This window comes from Chenopodium quinoa, unplaced genomic scaffold (assembly GCF_001683475.1).
Source record: "Chenopodium quinoa cultivar QQ74 unplaced genomic scaffold, ASM168347v1, whole genome shotgun sequence".
Lineage (NCBI taxonomy): Eukaryota > Viridiplantae > Streptophyta > Magnoliopsida > Caryophyllales > Amaranthaceae > Chenopodium > Chenopodium quinoa.
The window spans coordinates 2,186,198-2,209,822 of record NW_018744582.1 but is presented as its reverse complement, the minus strand read 5'-3'; the positions used below and the strand labels follow the sequence as shown (position 1 = coordinate 2,209,822).

The 23,625-nt window shown below is 33.3% G+C and overlaps 2 protein-coding genes across 2 annotated transcripts; one reads left to right on the top strand and one right to left on the bottom strand.

The window, feature by feature from the left end:
* Nucleotides 1-3,350: 3,350 nt before the first annotated feature.
* Nucleotides 3,351-7,323, bottom strand: LOC110699307 (trihelix transcription factor ASIL2-like). The gene is made up of 2 exons (XM_021876811.1): nt 6,227-7,323; nt 3,351-3,749 (listed from the first exon to the last, which is right to left on the bottom strand). The coding sequence occupies exons 1-2, from the start codon at nt 6,909-6,911 to the stop codon at nt 3,736-3,738; spliced, it is 699 nt and encodes a 232-aa protein (XP_021732503.1). The 5' UTR covers nt 6,912-7,323; the 3' UTR covers nt 3,351-3,735.
* A 7,941-nt stretch (nt 7,324-15,264) lies between these two features.
* LOC110699306 (omega-hydroxypalmitate O-feruloyl transferase-like) lies at nt 15,265-17,233 on the top strand. The gene has a single exon (XM_021876810.1). It carries the CDS (start codon nt 15,636-15,638, stop codon nt 16,950-16,952), a length of 1,317 nt encoding a protein of 438 aa, XP_021732502.1. The 5' UTR covers nt 15,265-15,635; the 3' UTR covers nt 16,953-17,233.
* Nucleotides 17,234-23,625: the final 6,392 nt, after the last annotated feature.

The following is a 23,625-nucleotide window of genomic DNA, read 5'->3' as shown; positions in this document are numbered from 1 at the left end:
TCTTCAGGAAATTTCTCCAACACAGATGCTAATATTTTAGCAGGCTTCACTTGAGCATCACTCATTTCTTTTACAATTAGTTTCGCAGCAGGACTTAGGCCACTTAACTGTCGATGACCCACTTCATATGCGATCATCTCATGGTTGTGATACCCCCATTTACCGTAACTCTTCACTTCCCAACCGTCACCCCTTTGCTGTTGTCGAACCTTTATATCATGACCGGACACCCACAACCTTTCCGCTTTGTATCAAACCGAATCGCTTGACTGAAATCTCGTTCCTCCCTTTTGCGATAACGGTCGCATCTCAAAATGCGATCCATTCTACCATCCCGTTGAGATTTATGAGTTGCTACTACTAAACAAAAACCTGATCTAATTGCAACCTGTTTCGCCCAATCAACCGCTTGTTGAGCATCTTCGAACAGACCATCGTGTACAAAAATCCCACTATAATCATTTCCGTCTCCACCATAATCCTGCAACAATAACATATAAATATAATCACATAAGAGTAGATTAAATTAATACATTTGACACAACATTAGCACAAAAGCAAAAACAATAATAAATTATAAACAACAAACAAAGAAATAAACAAAAAGTATTCAAAAAAAAAAAAAAAAACAAAACACAAAAATAAAAAACATAAACAAAACTTTAGATTAAATAAATAAAAATAAACCAAAAAAATAAAAACAAAAAAAAAACATAAAACGAAAAAAATTGTAAAAAAAAAAAATAAAAAATAAATAAATTAAAAACAAAAACAAATTAAAACAATTAAAAACAAAACAAAAAAAAAACCAAAAAAAAAAGAAAAAAATTGTAACACAAAAAAAAAAAAATAAACAAATTTTAAATTAAATTAAAAAAAAAAAAAAAAAAAAAATAGTGGTGGCGCCTAGCCAGGACGCCGCCACCGTGGCGGTGGCGTCTAGCCAGGACGCCGCCACCGTGGCGGTGGCGCCTGGCCAGGACGCCGCCACCGTGGCGGCGGCGTCTTGGCCAGACGCCACGGCCACGGTGGCAGCGTCCTGGCCAGGCGCCAGAGCCACGGTGGCGGCGTCCTGGCTAGGCGCCACCACTACGGTCACGGCGTCCCGGCAGGACGCCAGCCGCCAATTCGTGGTTTTAGATGGCTTCGTACCTCCTTTTCCGGCGTCAACGGCGTCTCTACGGTGCATCTACCCGACGTTGAGGGCTCTTCGGTTTCACTCGGCGATCCAGTCCTGCTCCACATTTTTTATGAGTGAAAAATTTTATTTTCGGTAAAAATTAAAACAAGGGCAATAATGTCAACATTTTTAAAAAATGTGGGCTTTATGTAGAAAAACGCGGGCGATGTTTAACAAATCCCGTAGACTACTAGTAGGGTCCTCATAACTCATAAGGTTGTTTATCCTATTAGTCTTTTTTCAGTTTTTCTTCTAAAACATTTTGTTGACCCTTAAATTGATCCGACAAATATGAGTTACATTTTGTGGGGGTGATGGGAGATAAAATACTAAAATAGCATGTTAATCGAAGAAAGCTCAGGTATAGTGACATTAAAATATGGCTATATACGTAGTACAATAATTTTTTACCTCTATTTCATATTATTTGCAACTTGTGAATATTTTATATCTCACAAGTCACAAATAATACACATATTACAAATAATATGAAACAGATGTCTTAATTAAAACGAGTTTTTAAAGTTACGCAGACCTATAGTGACTTCCCTTTAGTTTGAGATTGAGAATTTCTACCATAAATGATCTTACATGATGACTTTGAATCATCTATATGCATATGACTTACCAGTATAACATCCTAATTCATACGAAGTATAACATTTTATCCAAATTGTCAATTTGGACATTGCATGACAATAGGAACCCATTATGCCTTTTGTCAATTATCCTAAATTTTCTGTTGCCATCTCATATTGAATTGTACCTCTAAAAATTGCATACGAGTTATGCATCTAGTGGGTTATTAAACAAGTGATTAGGGTGTAATTATGTATCCCAAATTACTCCAAGAAGCTACTTGGCCTCTCCAATTTTCCAATATTTTCACCAAAAGACGAGGATCTAATGACAAAAAAACAGCGAGTATAAAATTCTTATTTCCAACACTTCCTTACTAATCACAAGTTTAACTTAGTGTAATGCTAAGACAGTTGAAAATATATCAAGCATGTTACAAACTTCTTAAGTCGAGCTTAGCTCAGCTCATGAAATGTATCAATCAGCCAAATCACCTCTACCTCCCCACCTCTTTCACCACCCTACCCCATTCAATCTATAAGCTTGCCATTATTGTCCTTGGTCGGTGACTTTCTGGCCCTCCCAGGCCCTAGCAACTACAAAGCATTTCGTTCAACAAGTTGCAATAATTCTGTGATTGCTACAAAAAAGGATTTGCGTACTCTTTACACGAGCTTAGAAGTTTCCAACCTATAGATTATAACACGCTAAGAGTCGTCATGAGACTGAAATTGATTTTTCTACAAGATGTGGCATGTCTAAAGTTCCCTTGTGAGATTAAATAGCTACATTATCGAATTCATTTTAGACCCGACAGGCTGAAAGAGTCAAGGGCACACAGCAATTTGCGGCATTCTCGACAAGACACGAAGAGAAGATGGGTGAGAGTGACTGATGAGTGAGGGTGGGGGAATGGCATACAACAACTTGCGCCCTTCTCGACAAGACAGGAAGAGAAGAGAAGGGAGGTGAGGGAGAGGGAGGGGGTGGGGGTGGGGGAACCCCTTCAGCCCTTTTCTAGCTATAGCTTATTGATAGAAGATGCATCCCCCTTTAGATAGGCTCCACCACTAGTTAAAGCAATACATATGCACACAGGACAGTAGTGAGTAGACGGACTCCCAACACTAAAAGAAAGCAAGTTATAATTTTCAGACACTTATTTACTCTAGCTTTCTGATTTTCCCAGGTACACACCTACAGATTATACAAAGTTTAGTGATCCAATATCAAGCTGAAACAGTTTACAGACTTCAAAGAAGTCATGGAAACCAAGAAAACGGGGAACACCTTCCAAGGAAAACAAAGTACAACATAAGGCTGCCCCATCCCCCGGTGTGAATCAAACCTTTGTTTCGTAGGTTAGACGTGGAAGCCAAGAAAAACATCTTTTGTCTCCCTAATTCTCTTGTTAAGTACAAAATAACTCACTGTAGTACAGTCTCTTACATTCTCATGCTGCCCCATAACATGCTGAGTGATATGTTTTATTCCTTCCCTTCGAACCAAGCACATAAATGGTTCAACCCAACATCCAAAGGTACTACAAGGTAATTAAATTTGTATACAATCATTACATAGCAATACAGGATTAGAAACGAGCAATCAGTGATATGCAGAATATTATACCAATTACTACTTCTAAAGCGCTTTCTGATCATCATAACTCAATAGAATCTCTAAAGCTCCATTTTTAACTGATTAGTACACAACGAATATAACGAACAATAAATAGCACAACAAATAATTTATATTACATGCTCTAAGTAAAAGATGGTGTCACTCAAAACACTTACAATCAATAATACCTGGGAACAGAGCGCAATCTTCTGAACCAATTTCCACAGAACTTCCACCCTTCCAATGTCATGTACAAAACATCACACAGAAGTAACAAGGTGATGCTCCTCCTAAAAACAACTTGCGCAGGGAATGAGTCCTTCATCTTCAGTCCAGAAAATGAAGTATGATCTCTGCTATAATATCTTGCCTGTTTCAAAACACGCGTTGTATCAGACATGGCTAAGTTAAGTACTCAGAAATTAAGTGACCAAGTACATTACTACCCTCCAGTCAGCTTTCCATTTATACATTAAAAATAGCCCCTTAAATAGAAAGTCAAAGGTTCACGTGAGCTGGTTCTGAATGGCAAGCATCTAGAAAGACAAAATATTCAACATTACTGAATTAATTGCAGAAGTGCTTAAAAAACCCATTAATCAGCTGCCGAATGTCACCACAAACATGCAGCAGCCACAGGACATACACAGCCCCAAAAATGTCAATGGACAAGAAATCACTAATGACAAACCCTAGCAACTATGCTTGGTCTAAATGAAGACTAAAGCTTCAGACCTCTCAAAAAACTGATATGGCAAAACAAAAAAAAACTCCTTGAAACTAAGCAACTAAGCAAGCATGCTTTCCCTATCACAAAATTGGTGTGGTCTTTGTCACAGAAAGATCTAATCAAGTACGGTAACCTATCGGTCTATCAAATTCCTTACCTAAGATTTGCTCATCCCATCAGCATTCAACTATGAATGTAGTAAAGTAAGAGCAGTCATTCTTACAGGTGTCAGCCAAAACAAATACAAATATACAGTAGTAAAAAGCACATACAAACACAGATGGGCCGTGATGGCTCCTCTAACTGGTTCATTTCTCTGTTGATAGAGAAAAAAAAAATGAGTTCGGTTGAAAGAAAAATGAATCTACTTGAAAACACATAGAAGAATGCAAATCGATATCCGATTGGATTAGTTTTCACATCACTGTGCCAGAGGACTTTAAAAAGTCAGCAAATTTAGCATAGAGGCCATAGACTACGGGACTCTCAGTAAACTAGCTAGTCACATCAACAGAACAAGCTAATCGCATATACAAGAGTCAATCATCTAGCACAGTATATAGGGATCACATAATCTGATGTACACAGCCTAACCCCCTGCTATTATATTAGGAATGTAACCCTTTTAGATCCTTGATCTGACAATCTGACATGTAATCGTCATATTCTACTTCAAAAACAGATAAGCAGATGACAATGCAAAAGACCTTTTATGAGTCAATACACTATAATCCAAACCTAACAAATAAGAATTTCACTAGCTATGCAGATTCAATTAGCCAAAGAACTAGTCTACAATTGTATGAAAACGCAACAGATTTCCCAACTCAGGTTAAAAATTTAACGTAGGCAAAAACCATTATATAAGACAAAATTCAAAGAAAGATATGCGAGAGATAACATTCTATGCAAAAGGCAGTAGCATACAAGAGAGCATTGATGTTCTGCATGTTCATTCAGCATCATATACCACCTCTATTTGATCTACTTTACTAATCCTGCAAACACCATCTAACATAAATATGCATCTGAATCCAGTTTCAAATACCAAATGGTGCCAACAATAACTTTTTGGGAGCGAATAACAGACTTCATCCAATCGTAAAACTAACCTTAAAACCAATAAAGGTGGGGTTAACTAAAGAAGATGGGTGAAAGTCAAGATTTATCATGCCAACTTTTACATTCCCATACCCAGTAGGTCTAATAATGTATCAAACTCTTTCCTAATTTGCCCAGTTGCCACCTTATCAGCTTAAAATCAATCAACTTAAATATGGGATATAATTTATTTGGAAATTTGGAAACATAATTAATGATGAAATGCCAAAATGGCAAGATGCATACCTCAGGGATGTTTTGAAAAACCACAATAATTGTAGAGGAGATTTTTTTTAAGTATTCAATAATTACATATATGAGGCATTTTGTGATTTTTGGAGTATAGCACCATTACATTGTTCGCTTGTCATATTTCCCGACCATACCAATGTGAGCATAATTCGCGGGATCATCAAAGTTTTGTTGATCTCAAACATCACAGTTAATCTAATTTACCACTACATGTCTGCAATCAGCCTCTAAAATACAACCACAAGATTATAAATAACTAGACACATATAAAACGTGCCACAAAAAAGTTACGCAATAGAAACATTCTTTTTATCCCCAAGATCAGCTAAATGTTCCTTTAATGTTTCTGGTTTATCCAAGCATTAAATTAACAATCAAATTCGGAGGCCAAATCCCTTCATTCCTTTCTAAACAAAGTTTTGTCACTCCAAACAAACTGATGCACACTTGATCCTACTATAACTGAGGCTTTGTTCTCCTTTCACCTCACTTGATAAGTTACGTTTAAGTTAAATTCGTGCTAATTAGTTCAAACAAGTAAAGTTCGGGTCTTAAAAGGGCTACACCAAAGTTCAATTAACAACTACAGAGTTCCAATAAGTGAAATTCAAATAAAGAGAGCAAATTTAGAAAGCCAAACACCATATCAATCAACAAAATCTAAAGCTTTAACCAAAATTCAATCACATTATAGCATTAATTAAAAAACACTAAATTCAAACCCAAAAAAAAAAAAAAAAAAAAGAAGTAACAGAAATTCTCACCTGTTGAGGCAGAACTCTTGTTAGAACGCTTTAATCTTTCAAGCTGAATTTGAGCATCAACAAACATATTCATCCTCTGAAGCTCCAATTCCTTAGCCAATTCCAATTTCTGCTTCTCCAATTCCATAAATTTCTCCTGTTTCCAATTCTCAATTCTCTCGTAAACCTCCCCAAACTTCACCACCGCTCTCGCCAACTCCTTCACCGCCGTCTCTCTTTCTCTTTCCTCCACCATTTCTACCGCCTCTCCATCTTCATCCGACTGAGTCGACTCGCTCGAATTCAAACTCGACTTCAAATTAGGGCTACGATTATGGTTATGGTTAGGGTTAGGGTTAGGGCTAGAATTTTCGGCAACAGAAACCTTAACAGCAGCGGAGGAGGTAACATTACCGATCAGAAAATCAAGGCGTTCGAAAAAGCGCCAAGTGGACGGCGGAGATTTGACCTTCTCAACCTTATACTTCTTCTTGATCGTATCGATACGATTCTTGCACTGAATGTCGGTTTTCCGGCGAGTAATTCCGGCGGAATTGACGGCGTCGGCGACTTCATTCCAATCGTTTTGCCGGAGATTTCCGCGGTTGCTACGAAGGTAGCGTTCTCCCCAAGCTTCGATCAACACCGCCGTGGATTCTTCACTCCAGCAGTCGTCTCTTCCGCCTGATTGCTTGGGAGCTGCCATGAGAGAGAAATTGCGAGGAATTTTGAGGAGAGAGAAAGTGAAGATGAAGGTGAAGGTGAAGGTGAAGGTGAGAGATGAAGATGACCCTGCATTTTGATTGGTTCTGCCAAAGTTTGACCGCCGGTAACGTCAACCATTGCCCTTCACGGAAATTTAGCCGTTGTTTTTTTTTTTTTTTTTTTTCCTTCTTTTGGTTTGGGTATTTTGGTGGGGAGGTAAGAATGTGAGGGAAAATGTTTGGAGATTGAATTGGGTTGGATCAGCCCAATTTTAATCTGCCTTTCAAATGACTGGGCCTTTGGATTAGATATTTGATAATTTGTGCACACCAGTTTTTTTTAAGGAAATCACCTCATAAAAAGGGAAAAACGTTTATATACACCTAAATGTATCTGTTTTTGTTTTTTTTTTTTTTTTTTTTTGAAAGGACACCCGATGTACCTTGTATTAATTTAATTTTTTTTTTTTTTTTTCATTTGATGGATAAATAAACAATAGCCATTGAAAAGAGTTTTGAAAAATCCTTGCATCTTGCACTCGGATATATATATATATATATATATATATATATATATATATATATATATATATATATATATATATTTATGTTGGAGGTCTCTAATATCTCATTTTTCTTACCTTTTAAGAAGACAAAAAAAAAATCACTTGTTTAAAAGAAAAAATGTACATTTTATTTAATATACTGATGCAGATGATGCTCCCGGGTTTATGATTGTTCTTGTTGCATGTTCTAGTTTTTAGGATTATTCATTTTAATCGCGTTATATAATTCAATCGTTGTTACTCAAATATGGTCCCATACAAGAATACTTAGGGTGTATTCTCTTCACCTTATTGGACCTAAACTTATCTGAACTTAACTTATTAGACCTTATTGATCTTATTGAACTTATTAGACCTTCTTGAACTTATTGAAACTCGTTGGACCTTGTTAGAACTTATTATTAGATTTGATTAGAACTTGTTTGACCTTATTTAACTTATAACTTATTAGACCTTATTTAATTTATTGGAACTTATTAAATCACATTGAACTTATTAGACCTTATTAAACTTATTAGAACTTATGTGAACTTATTAGACCTGAAACTTTATTTTATAAGGTGAAGAGAACAAGCCCTTAATTATATAATTCCATTAAAGATCAATAAAGTAAACTAAAAATATGGATTCACATGTTTATGTATCTTCAGTTTAAATGAAAGAGGTCCAAAATTGTTTCTTTTTTATGTAAGGAGTTCAATAGCTCAGATAGTGGGAATCAGTATTAGGGTAGAATGTCACGTGACTGATGTTATAGAAACATTAGTGCAACTTGTGTAACAATAGATAATTATAATCTACCTATTATACAAAGTAAGACCTAAATTGATAACGGTTTATACTCTTATGATACAAAATTGGAAAATAAAACCACTTGGTAATTCGTAGAATAAATACCTCCTCTCTAGTTACTCTAACAGGAAGTGACTTCACTGTTAATAGAGCATCTTGTGGCATATCCGAGAAAGTGGCAGGTTCGTTCTTTTGCTTCCAAAACTACAGACATACACTTGTTGTCTCCAATGATCAAGATACTCTCCTATCTACCTATCTATATCTGGTCCTTTTTTTCATGAACCAATTGACAGTAACTGTTCTTAACTTTATTACCATCTTGATTTGAAACGAATCATATATTCATGCTGTGAAAGGATGCAGCTTAGTTTAGTTTACAAATTACTAATAGCTCCAATCATACTAGCTCGTATAGTCATATTATCCCAACACTTTGTAATCAAACACATACGAGTAACATAATTATATTTATGACCCTATCATTTATGTACTTTCTCCGTCACTCTATTAGCAGTAAGACTATCTTATCTTATTATCTAACAACGACAAGCGGCCATACATACACAATTTGCTTTCTTCTCTTTACTCTATGATCAATCGAGGTGTATAGAGCCAGACTTTGGTCCAAAATCACTCCAAGTTGGGTCAGTTGACAAAATCCTTATATAAATTTTAATTACAAAACAGATGAAATACTTAATTTTTAAAATGAAAAAAGTACAACCCATCACAACTAATAATATTCCTAATGATCAACTCACCTAATCAAATCCAATCTAACACAAACAGAAAAATCTTAAAATAATAACAAAGTAGAACTAGTCAATCTTTTTTCTGCCTCTACTTTTGTGAAAAGGTGTGAAAGATAGTTAAAAAGAATGGTTTATCAAAAGAACCCAAGTGATGAAAAGGAGATACTAGCTAGATAGATAGAAATTGACATATTATTATATCATTACTATTATAATTATTAAGGGTTAATAAGATATGTTAGCATTAGCATGCAAGATCTATGCATATCCATCTTAAAAGCAAAAATCATCCTATATACAATTATCTCGTGAACCATGCAATTTTACAAAAAAAAAAAAAAAAAAAAAAAAAAAAAAAAAAAAAAAAAAGATAACATAATGTTGAAAGGACATGCAATGTAATCAAACAAATGAATCAAATGTATCATATCAAGACAAGAGGACCCGACCTTAGCTTTGTTTAAGATGCATGTGCATAAATTGATTCCCTTTTGCTTGTAACTTTGTGCTTAAATGAGTGTTAGATGTTGGGTTCATATCTTCGACAAATCTATAAACTTTGTTTGAATGTTCTAGATGTTGATTTATTTGGTGTTTATTTTCAACAAAGTTGAAAGAAACTCTAGGTTAACAATTTTATTCGCATTGCATCCAATCTTATTTATACTATTATGACAAAAAAAATCTCGTATAAAAGCCTTGATTAGGCAATGAGCTGTTAATTGTTTGTTTGATCCTAACGTATCTATTGATTGGTATGGTATTGGTTATTTGAGGTTTGAGTCAATTATTTGATTGTATCTTCTATTTACAATTTTGTCACGAGGAAACAATTATTGGCTCTCTTGTATACAAATCAATCAAAATTTTCGAGTTTTGCTCCGTTCAATTTATGGATTTTGGCAGAAAATGTAATGATGTTATTTGTTGTAGAGCTCAACCTCATATTGTAACAAATAAGGGGATGATTTTATGGCAGTCATCCCCATATTGTAACTAATTATTAATTAACTGATTTTGATTTATTTTTTAATCTTAAAATTAATTACAATTTTACCAGGCTTGACTACTTAATATATTGACATAGAGTACATTATATCATAAGAAGATACTATCGATCATATATTGGTGTGTATGTGCCTATATACTCCGTATTCTCAATTGGCTCCATATAAGCAGATAAGTATTGCTTTCAAACAATAGTTCACAAACAAAAACATCATTAATTCATAAAAGCTACATCAAAATAAAATTGAAGGCAAACCACATTGTTTTTGTCTTGTCGAAATAATAACGTACTCATAGACAGCACATAAAAGGGAATTAAAGTCGGTGTTCTAAAATTAATTGGTACAGCCATGCATGCATAATACCATCCACATAAAAACTGTTAATAAATAAAATTTTCCAAAATATATTGACAGAATATTCTGACATAATCTTCATTGAAAAATTCGTCAAATTCTTGCTATAGAGAAACATTTGAAAAAGTGCAAGCTACGCCAAAAATCTTTAATTAAATTTAAAAGAGTACATACTAGTGTACTGTACTAGCTACTGTGTTTGTATTTGTGTTTTATGTTTTGTGTTTGTGTTTGTGTATGTTTGTGGTATAACCAACCGTAGAAGGTGATACTCTTCTAGCGTGTTGCTTAGTGAAATGCATCACTCATTGGAGTCAAACTTCTATATTCACCTGATGTCACATTGACATCCACGTCAACTAGTTGGCCTCCCTTTCCTTCTTTAGATTTAATGAATTTATTGGGAGGTTACCTTATCTCTAGGGCAAAACCCTAAAGTTCGCCATCAGTCCGCCACCCTTTTTCTGTGAAAGGAATATTATGATGATGATGATCGGGAATATAGAGGATACAATTTCTAGCACAACGTTATTAATTAATTAGATATTTTGAGTAACTTTATGTTTTATACGCTTTCACCTTTTAGACTGTTACAGACTGACATTATACTTATGCTAATTAAAGTGCTTGTACTTGGAAAGAGAACAATACAGTACTACTAATTAGCATGTATGAAGATGTACTCAAGTGGTTGTATGCTTAGCTTGTATTAAATGGATTGATGATGCTTCCTTTAAGTAAAGAAAGAAAATTGTTGATTATAGGGATATAAATAAGAAGCGAGCGAGTTATTATATAACGACACAAAATTTAATGACATGATAAGACTAACTAAATTCATATTTGAAGAAATTGTAACTACCATAATATTTATTCATATCCTTAAATACTATATAAAAATACAAAGTAATTCGAGCTAGCCTCACGAAATAGGCGTTGCATGCTCATATATTTACATAGAGGGGATCAGAATTATATTTATTTGCAATATATGGTTAGGAATATATGACCTAGAGTAACCTTTAGGACTTGATTATAAGTTCAATAAAGTTGAACTTTTTCACAAGTATAATCCTAGTAGTTTATGCTCAAGAGCTTTCATAGGTATGCGCCATTGCTTCAAAAGAGTAGAACGTTTTTTCTTGCTACTTTACTGATTCTCTTTCTTTAGATATAGGGCGGCCAAAGGAAATCTAAGCAACATGAATACATGATAATTTTGAATTAAACTTTGTGCCAAAATCGGAACATATTCACAGCTCTTGCTAGATTTCCTTTTTAGAGGGAATAATGTTTGTGGGATCAATACGAATCTTCATTGCTACATAAAAAGTTATACATATAGTAAAAGTTATATATGCATATAATAGTTCTTATAATATATTCGAGTAAAAATAAGATTGGAAACTGACAAAACTGTCAAGATTATATAACAATTTATACTTTGTTCTCTTTATCTGATTTTATTTTACTACTAATAGAATCATCATAAATCTAAGTCGATCTCTATTGTATTGATGTATGATAATCTTTGTCATTGAATAAACTAACCTTAACTTTTCAAATTTGATTTCTTTGACTAAAACATTTTTTACCATCGAAATGATGTTTGGTAATATTAATTCGCACTCTAATTCATTGACATGGAAATATTAATGATATTATACCTATAAATATTTGTTTATTGTTGTTATTTGAGTACTATTATAAAGCCAGTAGTGGTTACAAGTCTTAAAAATACTACTCCGTATATACAAGTTGAAGAGAACACGGTCATTGAACAAAAAAACAATATTCCTTGCACTCTCTATATGCATAGCATAGCTGTTATTACAATCATACATTAGTCGCAAGTCCACATGGCTTGCGATAGCTCTCAAGAAATTAACAACCATCAATCAACCACATGCTGCAACAACAGGCATACCAACAACAAAATCCTAATCTCATCGAAGCAAATATACAAAACTTTCATTATAGAGTAATTATTATACCATGTACTCTAATTATTGGTACAATTTGCAAGAATATAGTCTGGCATCCCATCAATTTTTTTTTATGTACTATTACGTACGTACGGTTTGTGATAAATAAATACTCATTACTCCATATGAGTAGAAGTAGAAATACACACCATCATCGACAAGATAATCTTTAAAGGACTATGACATATTAGTGTAAAGGTTTTTGAAGGACAAAATATCTAATTTTAAAAATATAAAGGTATGAAATATGGAATTGGCAAAAATTATTTTCAATGTAGAATTGTTATTTTGTCAAAAGAAATAATTGAGTGAAATATTGCTCGATCATAAAGTCAAAAGAGCATGTACCATCACTTGACTCTTTAATTGAAAATTGAAAGGCAGATCATGTGAAGTCAATTGATCTACATAACATGAGATGAATATGAATGTTTAATTTGATAGGATTATAATATGTATTTCATCGCAAATTTAATTTAGACCGGACAATCAAACAATTATCTTCTTTTAATAGCTTAATAGTTAGATTCAAATCTAATCAATTCTCGCAATATTTGCCAAAGGATTGATCCATATGAAAAAGGTGGACTGGGGAGACTCAAAGTCTTAAACCCTAAATCATCACTAGATTTCAAATAGGGCACTTTGTTATCATTGAGTTAATTTAATAGCTCTTGAAGGTTGATTTCTTACTCCCTCCATATAGATTCATTGTATATAATTTGTTCACAATGGTACGTACAAAATACTAATGATGTCGATTCCTAAGTGATTATATATGGCCCGGACTCAAATTCAAGTGGAAATAAAAAAAAATGGCCTTATCAATGAAATTATTTAAGATAATTACGTATAATATTATTCGAGATTACACAAACTAAAAACATCATTATGTCTTTTCAAGCATATATTAAGATATGATAGTATCAACATAAATTCTGATACACATACACGAAAAGGTTAGCATAGAAAGTAAGGGGGTGATTAGGAATCTGTCGTACAAATTAATTCATTGTATAAATAAACTAGACATTGTTAGACAGGCAGCCACATCCACCCCAGCCCAATCATATTATCCATCCTTTGAAAAATTTGGGTAAACCATGCTTAAGCTTATAACCTCTAACTGCGGCATGCTTCTTCCAATTCCTTATAATTGTGACAATTTAACCGACGTAATTATTTATACATAACTTTAATCATTAATATGTTTGATTATATGCGGTCAAAGTCAAAAATTCGATACATCAAATATATATTTGAGACAAATTCAACAATGTTTTAATCTACATGATAATATTTGTTTTTATACTTAGTATATTATTATTGATACTATCTCAAAATAGTTTTCTCTGTACTTTTAAATAAGTGCTTCACTATGACTATATACACTATTTGTATATTCACTTGATTTTTCTTATATTTTTTATAAAATAAAAAGCATGTAGTTGCTTGCTATGTATTACTCTGTTGTATATTTTCTTTTGAAGGAAAAGGTAGATTGTTTTTATTAATAAATGTTGTTCGAAGTCTGGAGTAATCAGATCCGAGAGTCAATTAGGACTCTCACCGAGCCAAACCTCATCATAAAATGATGTCACCGCCTATTTAGCTAGACGATGTGCAACCTCAGCACACTCTCTAATATAATGTTGGATTAATCAAAATTAATTTTAGTATAATATAATCTTTTTACTATGTATAATACGGAGTACTTACAGATATACAATATAAAATATTTGCCAAAATTATCTATTCATATTAATGCACTTATTTAGAAAGAAATGGATATAAAAATACAGAATATAAAAGTCAAATTATTGCAATTATAAATAACGAAATATAATAAACCGCTAACCTAGACAGACATAAAGCAAGAGACAAGCTGTTAATGTCTCTGATTTTTTGGTTTGAAATTCCCTCAATTATTATTATCATTAGTTTAATTAACTAAAGTGACATCCTAAGCTAAGAGAATCTCTACTAAATCTTACACAGTTCTAAACAATTCTCTCCCTAAAATAAAGTATTAGAGTTACCAATTATAAATTGACATTGTAGCATAAAGTATGGCAGATATAATAAACAATTGTAGTTAGTTTTTGAGTTTTAAATTTGGAGCAAATTTGTCAATATACTTTTTTGCATGAATAGATTTACTGTGCTGTACTTGTAGTAAAAAGTAAGATCAATATTAGATTGAACTTGAAAATGTGATCCGAATATTTACCTTTAGTTACTTTCTTTGTAAACTGATTTGTTTTCATTTGTAGCACGTAGCCTCTTGCTGGTAAAGTAAGCAAAAATACAATAGTGCTACCGACTACCGAATAAGTTTTTATTTTTTTAATTAAAATTAAGAATTAAACTTTTGAAATACAGTAAGTTAAAGATAATTGAATAGAACAAATAGTTTGTACTATTTAGCTACTTTCATGCATTGGAAATTGATGTGATAATTAACGGTGTAACCTGTGTTAGTAGTGATATATTTTACCGGATTAATCTTCTTTATCCAGCTAATGAAAGGTTAAAATTTTACAAAAAGGCTCGCTCATTTAGCCTTATTTTAGTTTAAAATACCTTAATTCAACTCAAAAAAATAGGACCTTAAATAAATATTTGTATCTTTCAAGATATTAGAAAGTGTTCCCTTTTCATAGTAAAAAATGTCTATGTGTCAAACTTGCAAGTGTTTTGTGGACAACTTTGGGTTGGATCACTTGGATGTAGCTCTATGTTCAAATCAGATATTATAGTATCTGATCAATTGTCAATTAATATCAGGTTGAGTTTCGGCTCAATAGTGTTACTATGCCCTTTGGTTATGAATTGTTATGGTTCACAACTAGTTTTACAATGTATTAGTCAAAGTTCCACATTAGTACATACAGTATGTCAATTAATTACATGTTACGACGCTGTTAATAAACAGAGGGAGTAATCGGTAATGTATACGTCGTTTTCCGAAATTTACCTAAAAAGTCCCATGAAACATATCTTAACAAAACAAAAGATAGAAATAGAAATAGAAAATAGAGATCAATCTAGTTAGCTAGTCCTAGAAAGAGGGAAAATCATGGTGATTCTAATTTGTAACTCCGTACAATACTACTCACTACTATTACTCCATACCATTTTCCACCTAAACAATATCCACACAACTCACACTCTCTCTCTCTTCCCCACCTCTTTCTCTCTCCTCCATCCCCTCTTATATATTTCCACTGTTTTTGCACAAATTTCTCATCTGCATAAAAAAAAATGGGAACTAACAATTTTGTTCAAGTCAAAGAAGCCATTGTTATCACCCCTTCAGAACCAACCCCTAATTGTACTCTTTCTCTTTCCACCCTTGATTCTCAGCTCTTTCTACGCTTCACAATTGAGTATCTCCTGATTTACGATCCTTATAATGGAGTCGATCGCAGGCAATTCTGCTCTTGGATTAAGTCCGCTTTGGGCCGGGCCTTGGTTCAGTACTACCCTCTTGCGGGCCGGGTTCAAGAGAGGAAAGATGGGCCTCTTCAGGTGGTGTGTCGGGCCCAAGGAGCTGTGTTTGTTGAGGCTGTTTCTGGGTATAAGAGGGTTGATTTTGAGAGGGCCCCATGCCACGTGGAGGAGTGGCGGCAGCTCCTGTGGCTACACGTGGATGATGTTTTGAAGGGGGCCCCACCTCTTGTTGTTCAGCTGACGTGGCTTGCTGACGGGGCGGTTGCAATCGGGTTCGGGTTTAACCATTGTTTGTGTGATGGGATTGGGAGCGCTGAGTTTATCAACTCGTTTGCTGAGTTAACCCGTGGGCTTTCGGGTCGTGGGCCGAGGCCCGTTTGGGATCGGCACTTGCTTGACCCGTTTACGACAACGAAAGGGTGTGTCCGTTTGGACTCAGTGAGTCATCATCCCGAGTTTAACCGAGTTCAGGACTGTTGTGGGTTTTTGGATAGATTCTCTACTGAGAAATTGGTCCCAACTTCAAGGGTCTTTGTCAAGTTTCACATCAACCAACTCAAAAGACAAGCTAATCGACTCAACGAGTCAGCAAATTACACGTCGTTCGAGGTTGTTTCGGCCCATATTTGGAGATGTTGGGCCAAATCATTACACATGCCCTCAACCCAAGTACTAAGGCTAGTTTTCAGTGTCAATTTCCGGAACCGATTAAAACCGGGTCTACCCGTTGGGTTTTATGGAAACGGGTTTGCGCTCGCGTGTGCACAAACCACGGTTAAGGACCTAACCGAGAAGGGGTTGGGGTATGCCACGGATTTAATAAAAAGGGCTAAGGAAAGAGTGGATGGTACATATGTAAGGGAAGTGATCGAGTTAGTGAATGGGAATAGGACGAGCCCAGACTCAGTAGGGGTGTTAATATTGTCGCAATGGTCAAGACTTGGGCTAGAGCAGGTTGACTTTGGGCTGGGCAAACCAGCCCATGTAGGGCCCATTTGCAGTGATAAGTACTGTTTGTTATTGCCAGTTCATAATCAGAGGGAGGCAGTCAGGGTGATGGTAGCTGTCCCTACAAGTGCCGTTGACATGTACCAACATTTATTAACAAAACCTTTCTCTTCTAATTAAGAAGTTTTCGAGCATAATCTTTGTTTAATTAGAGTTAGAGCTTGATTAATTAGATTTCTAATATCGATTTCATAACTCGAATCTCCTAGGCAGAAGTTTTGATCAATTATTAGACATAGTTTGTAACTGACCGTCTTTTGGTGTGGGTTTTGTTTAAGATTTTTGTGGTAGGATGACCTAACTTGTTGAGTTTACAATTTGATCCTAATGATTAATTATTTGATTATCCAAGTGTGAGATTATGGTGTAGTAATGGCCAATTGAGCATGTTGTCTTGTAAATTTTGTCATTATCTAGGGAAAGACGAAATTAATCTATGATTTATTTGAGATTTAGATATAAATAACAATGCAAAGCTTTCTATTGTGGGCAATTAAAGAAATGCTTACCTTGAAATCCATACAACCTAATTAAATCAGAAAGAAAAAGATGCAACTAGTCAAAATCATGTACTATATTAAAACAATGGGAAAAAGTCATGATACTTTTAGCATATTTGGTTGATCAATCGGTAGTGCTAAGTGCCGGTGCATTAAAAACATGCAAGTGATATGTGCATGGACGGCTCAGCTGCTAAAGCACTTGTCCCATATTGTACAAAAAGTAATGGTTGTCCTTACACATGGATTCGGATCGGATCGGGCAAGGTTATGTGTTGTGTCTGTCGATGTGTCATGGTTTAGGGACCGTATAAGAAATGAGTAAAGAAAAAACTATGATGTGTCGATCCTACTAAGACATGGCTCGGTCACGGACCAAATCTAGATCATAATAAGTGGATTGACAAGAGGATTAACTCATCATGCTCGCACTAAGGTTGTGACAAGTTTCGAAAATATGTGTCCATGCATAGCCCATAATTCTCTACCATGTCTCCGATGTCAGGTTATATTAACATTAGTTGTCCTCGTGCTTTGACTGCTTGCTTGAAATAGCTAAGCAAATTAATTTTTCCTCTTAATTATTCTAAATGGTTCAAATATTACACTTAGGTGATCATAATTCATAAATGCGACAAACGCTTCAAAAATCGTACAAGTTTGTGAAACACGATTTTAATTGTCAAAAAGTCACAGCAAAGCTTGAACACCCAACATTTGACACAATTTTTTTTTTCTTTTTAAAATTTTACTTTTTTAAGAAACAGATAAAAATGCCCGTAAATCCAGCATTCCAGGCTTCCAGCCCACCCATCACAAGTCCAAGACCAAGGTAAAGCCCAAAAAATGCTACATTTAGATCCGTTGTGCCAGAAAAACGATAAAATATGAATTTATGTCGTAAATGTAATCAATTTGTTTAAGTAGGTTTTTGTTGTTAACTTCAAGTGTAAAAGGAAGGAAAATCATCACCTAACTAAGTTAGTGTCATTCGAGCTGGATCAATGTTGGGAATTATGTTTATCACTCATAAAAAAAAAAATTGATGTTTCTTGTTATTTTTCCTGTTGATTCCTTGAGTAGTTTATCACCTGTAAAAAAAATTGAATTTTCTTATTACTTTTCCTATTGATTACTAAATATATATATATATATATCTTTTTTTTTTTTTTTTTTTTTTTTTGTTGGTGCACAAAATAATTTAAAGTTAAGTCAAATAGTAAAATACCACTCAAACGTTAAGGCAAGCTGGAACTATAATATATAATTAGACCATTTAAATATGGTTGATAAAATTATCATGTGGAATATTGATCAAATGCCAGTATCCATTGTTTTCATTAGAATATGATTGCACAAGATATTTTGAAATTTTGATCATTGAATCATTTTGCTTCCAGAGTCTTCGTTTAATTTGGATTGGTATATTTGGGTGCATAAAGACAACTAGAGAAGAATAAAATCTCAGCTGAATCTTTATAATTAGATTTTATGGATTAAGTGATAAGTTTATGTCCAATCGTGAAATTATGATTGTGGGTCAACCACTATGCTTTTCCATTAAACAACCCACACAAAAATTGGTACGGAAAAGAATAAAAAAAGTATTAGTGCAAAGAAAATCAAATGAGAATTTGTGATAAATGCTTATAACGTGGTTCGTTCGTTAGATGGTTCTATATGTTGATATTACTCCGTATTAATTAATGAGTTTATATTTAATTTTGGAAACGAAAATCCCGTGTAAATTTATGACCATGTTTGTACAACTTCTAGTCTCCTACTCAAAAGGCTAAAACATATGCATGTTTTCATAAAATTCATTTCAAACTTTGAAGCGATATTGAGTGTTAATGAAAATTTATAAAGAAAAAGTATTATATAATGAGCGGACAAGCATATAACCTTGGTGTCACAAGAGCACTCTTAGCATTTTATTACCTATTATGCTCACAATTTCATGTTATGCATGTTAATTTTACTCCAATGCAATCATCTTAATTAGTCATCTTAACGTGTTCGTTAGCTTTTGCCTTATAAACACATCCTAACTCTCTCTTTCTCTATCTCTCGTTTTCTTTTTCAACTAAAAAACCTACACTCTTCAAGTCATTTGTGGAATTGTGGGTGAGGAAACTAATCAATTATAAAGGAATACTAACTTCAGAAGGCCTTGTTAGCCCATATCAATTAGAAGGGCCGAGTCCAGCTTGAATAGACGGTAAAATAAGTAATACAATAAGCAGACTGCATGCACTTTATTTGGCCCAATAAACTCAATTACTAAGGAACCCACAATAAACACCAAAAGCTCATTAACCTTTAACCCAGTCCATCTTCAGTTTAATTTAATTTTATATTATTATTCAAGTTAAAATGTACTCGTGCTAATAGAAATGATACTGATAGTTAATTGTAAAGTTAACAAGTTTGTTTGGTTATGGGGTTTGCAACAGAGAAGATTACATAATTTAGTCATATTCTCTCAAGAATCAAGACTACAACTATTTCATATAAAGATATTTTTTTAAAAAATATTCTTATCTCAAGTTAAGGATACATTTTTGGGTAATTTACATGCATATATCTTTTTTTATCACTCTTCACATTGTTTCGCAAAACCTTGCTAGTTCCTATTATTAAAAATAGACCTTATCTGTCATCAAAATAATCCATATTCCATACGAAATCATTGATTTTTCTTATTTACATTTTCTCTTTTCATCTGTCCAAATTAGTTTTGGGAAGACTATAAATTTTTAGTATCCTTTCATCTTCTTTGGGATTACTTCAATATTTACCGCATCTCTCTTTAAACTTCTATAATTATCAAGGGTCCGACTTAAGACTGATCTAACATAATCCAAAACCAATTAACAATGTTTTCTTATATATTATTGTACAAATCCCATGTAAATTTTGGTACATTTTTTAAACCATTTGCTAAAACAAATCGCAAGGATATCAAATGAAATATCGCATTATTTACTCATATGTAAAGGTAAGGTAGACCATAGACCCCTTAAAAATATCTCCAAATCAAACAAAGCTTATAATTTGAGCAAGTTTAATTTATTGGAATATGATTGTGAAGTTAAGGAAGCATAAAGACATAAAGCTACCTTACCCTTTACATATGAGTATAAAATAAGGTATTTTGACGAAAATATGAAATAACACCCACATTATTATAAGTTTATGGAATAAAAAGATTTTGTTGATCCTGAATAATTTTTTCAACAATAGTAAATGCATTGTTCCATTCAATTCCCATAATAGTTGTTGGTTATCCCATGTGAAATTGTGATTATTTCACCTAATAAAACCTTTGTATTCTTTTCCAATCGTTTGATCGTCAAAATCCTGTGTTTAGCATGCATGTATTCTAAATTTCTAAGTTATGTATGATTGTTCATGGGCTACTTGCTTCCAACACTATAAAATAATCCATACAAATTGTGGCACAAGTGACGCCTACTAAGAACAATTATATTTCATCGCAATTCGCATAGAACCAAGTTAAGGAATTCAGAGACTCAGAGTATTGTATAAGTGGAAGTTTAACTAGTACAAATGCTGATTAAGCTAAATTAGTAATTTGGCATCAATTTCACCTTGAATTTAATTGATAACGCAGATGATAGAGAAGGGTAATATATAAAAGATACTCTCCCTGTTTCATAATGTTAGTATCATTTACGCATATCAAAGCAAGTCTTTGATTGCAAATATGTTGAGTTGAAAAGGAGTATTTAAAATTTATCACGTAACATGTTAAGTGAATGAAAGAAGTTGCCTATATCCCAAATAATGATTGTCACAAATTGATCACAGTATTAGTTTTATTTGGTGTATGTTGTGTATGTACATACATAGTGGTATATAATTGAATTAACGTGTGTAAATTAAAAATGATCAGCGTGTGTTAACTTCTATAAATCATCAGCATGGGTAGCTTTTGTGGACTTGAACAGAAATAGTAATGCACATATCCAATCCAGAGAAATAAAATATCCTCTTCAATGTGCAAATTAGTTGACAAACAACTTGGAGATTGACCATGCATACAACAAATACTATACGTGAATGCATGAATATGATTGTTATATACATTTAGGTATACGCAAGTAGACCTATGAGCATTTTGTTCTCATTTTAATAATTATTTTTCATTAATTATCAATTGAACAACAAAAACTAATTTTGGGCTAGTTGGGTGCATAATATACTCGACCGGGTGTGTATAACTTATTTCATGAACATTGAAAACAATTGTAAAAATGGAAAAAGGTGGGCTACTGGTGGTTTCAGATATTTAATTTGTCAAATGCGACTGCGTGCTTATGATTTTATTAGGAAGCAATAAAAGATGCCTTATCCTTTGAAACAAATCTTATAATTTGTGTGGTGTAAACAATATGGTATTCATCTTCTTCTCTTTAATTTCTCTTTCTCTTGTCCCCTTTCCGAGTTACGAGGCTCTGCCTGGCTACCACATGCCTTTTTTTGGACCACCTTAATTTATCCATTCTACACTACGGAGTACATTATTATTTCAACTCTCTCTCTATTTATCTTGTTAGTATTTATGGGTTTATTTTATTTTGAGTTCTACTAATATTATTCTTGTGACTTGTGACGATAATTCAAGTTGGAACTTGGAAGCTAAGCGGTGTTAATTAACCATTTGAGTTAGAGCTTCTAATTAACTAAGCTACCTATTCGTAGTTTTGTCAATCGTCATTTTCTCTAATGGAGATTGGGATATGAGAAGATTCTCTGCATATTGTTAGTTAATCTAGCTACTACAAAGTACTATGTAGTTTTTGGTAGGTTGCAAGGATTACAAGGAATAATGATAATGACATAATTTGAATTTGGACTAACATTAATCGGCCTCCACCTTCATTATTACTCCGTATTTAATTTTGAATCATGTAACACTTTTAGTTAAAGTACTCTTCGATCACTTAAATCGCGACAATATATATGTACTTTGGGATGTTTCAAAAAAAAAAAAAAAAAACTTCCTTTTTTGATACTTGCTCTCTCTTTTTCACATTATTTATTTAGCTTTGATAGTGTATAGTGTGTTTATATATACATATCTATTAACCTATATTAAAAACAAATCCTTTCATGACACTTGTCAATACCTTGTAAAAAAATTTCCTACCTTTTTCGCTTCTCTCTCTTTTTTTAAAAAAAATAAAATAAAATAAAATAAACTATTTATAACTTAAGATATTTTCTTTCCATTTTGACAATCATATTCCATATATATCCAAATGAAATATTTCTGAATATCTTTTATATACTTTATATTTTGTAATATTATTTTTGTCAAAAATATTTAACAATCGTGCATTGCACGGGATGTTAACCTAGTATAAAATAAAATAACAAATGTTATCCTGCAAAATGTTGCTAAATTAGTTTATACTTCATATGTTCATAAAACAACTTTTTATAATTTCTACTAATGTATATTTTAATGGTCTATATGTTCGTAAGTGTATCTAATCAAACTATGTCGGATGATAAAGCATGTCGCGGTGAAAGTACAAAAAGAAATCAAAAGACTATATAGTTCGTCCTCGTACCAAATCCGTGAAATTCTGACTTTGCCGCCTGATAACATAGCATTTTACACACAATAAGGTATGACAAGTAGTGATGAAATATAGATGAGATGATTGATATTGCTGGTAATATTATCCGTTCACTGTCTTCTTGACAAATTTATCACGTACGATGTAAACTATATATGCCACTTGATACATTTGCTTTCAATCAGCCCACTTGTAAACTGTTATTAATGTTCAGAGTACTCATGTGTCTAATCCTGTGAAAGTTCTATTATTTATTAAGATGAAATCAACTTAACCTTAAATTAGTACAGTGATGATGATGAGATCGATCTCATTTCCTAGGTAGTTTTTAATTCCACATAATACACAAGATTTATTCAATAGTACCATGCTGTAGGTGGTACAGTTAACGACTTAACGTACTACCTGAATGTGGTGGTTGCGATGGTAGAGGTCGTGCTACAAAGAATCATATCGAGCCTAATGGCTAATGGCTAATGGCGATGGTAGAGGTCGTGCTACAAAGAACTATATTACAATCAAAACAACAGAAACACTAAATATTACTAATTATTTAACACCAAATAATTTCAAGATATAAGCTACTATAGTTATTTCATGTCAACAAAGTTACCTTAGTTATTTGATTACGTGTCCTGAAGAAGTTCATTCAAACTAATTTTTATTAAGTATAGATGCCAG

Coding starts and splice junctions, on each gene's coding strand:
- LOC110699307 (XM_021876811.1), bottom strand. CDS start 6,911: ATGGCAGCTCCCAAGCAATCAGGCGGAAGAGACGACTGCTGGAGTGAA.
- LOC110699306 (XM_021876810.1), top strand. CDS start 15,636: ATGGGAACTAACAATTTTGTTCAAGTCAAAGAAGCCATTGTTATCACC.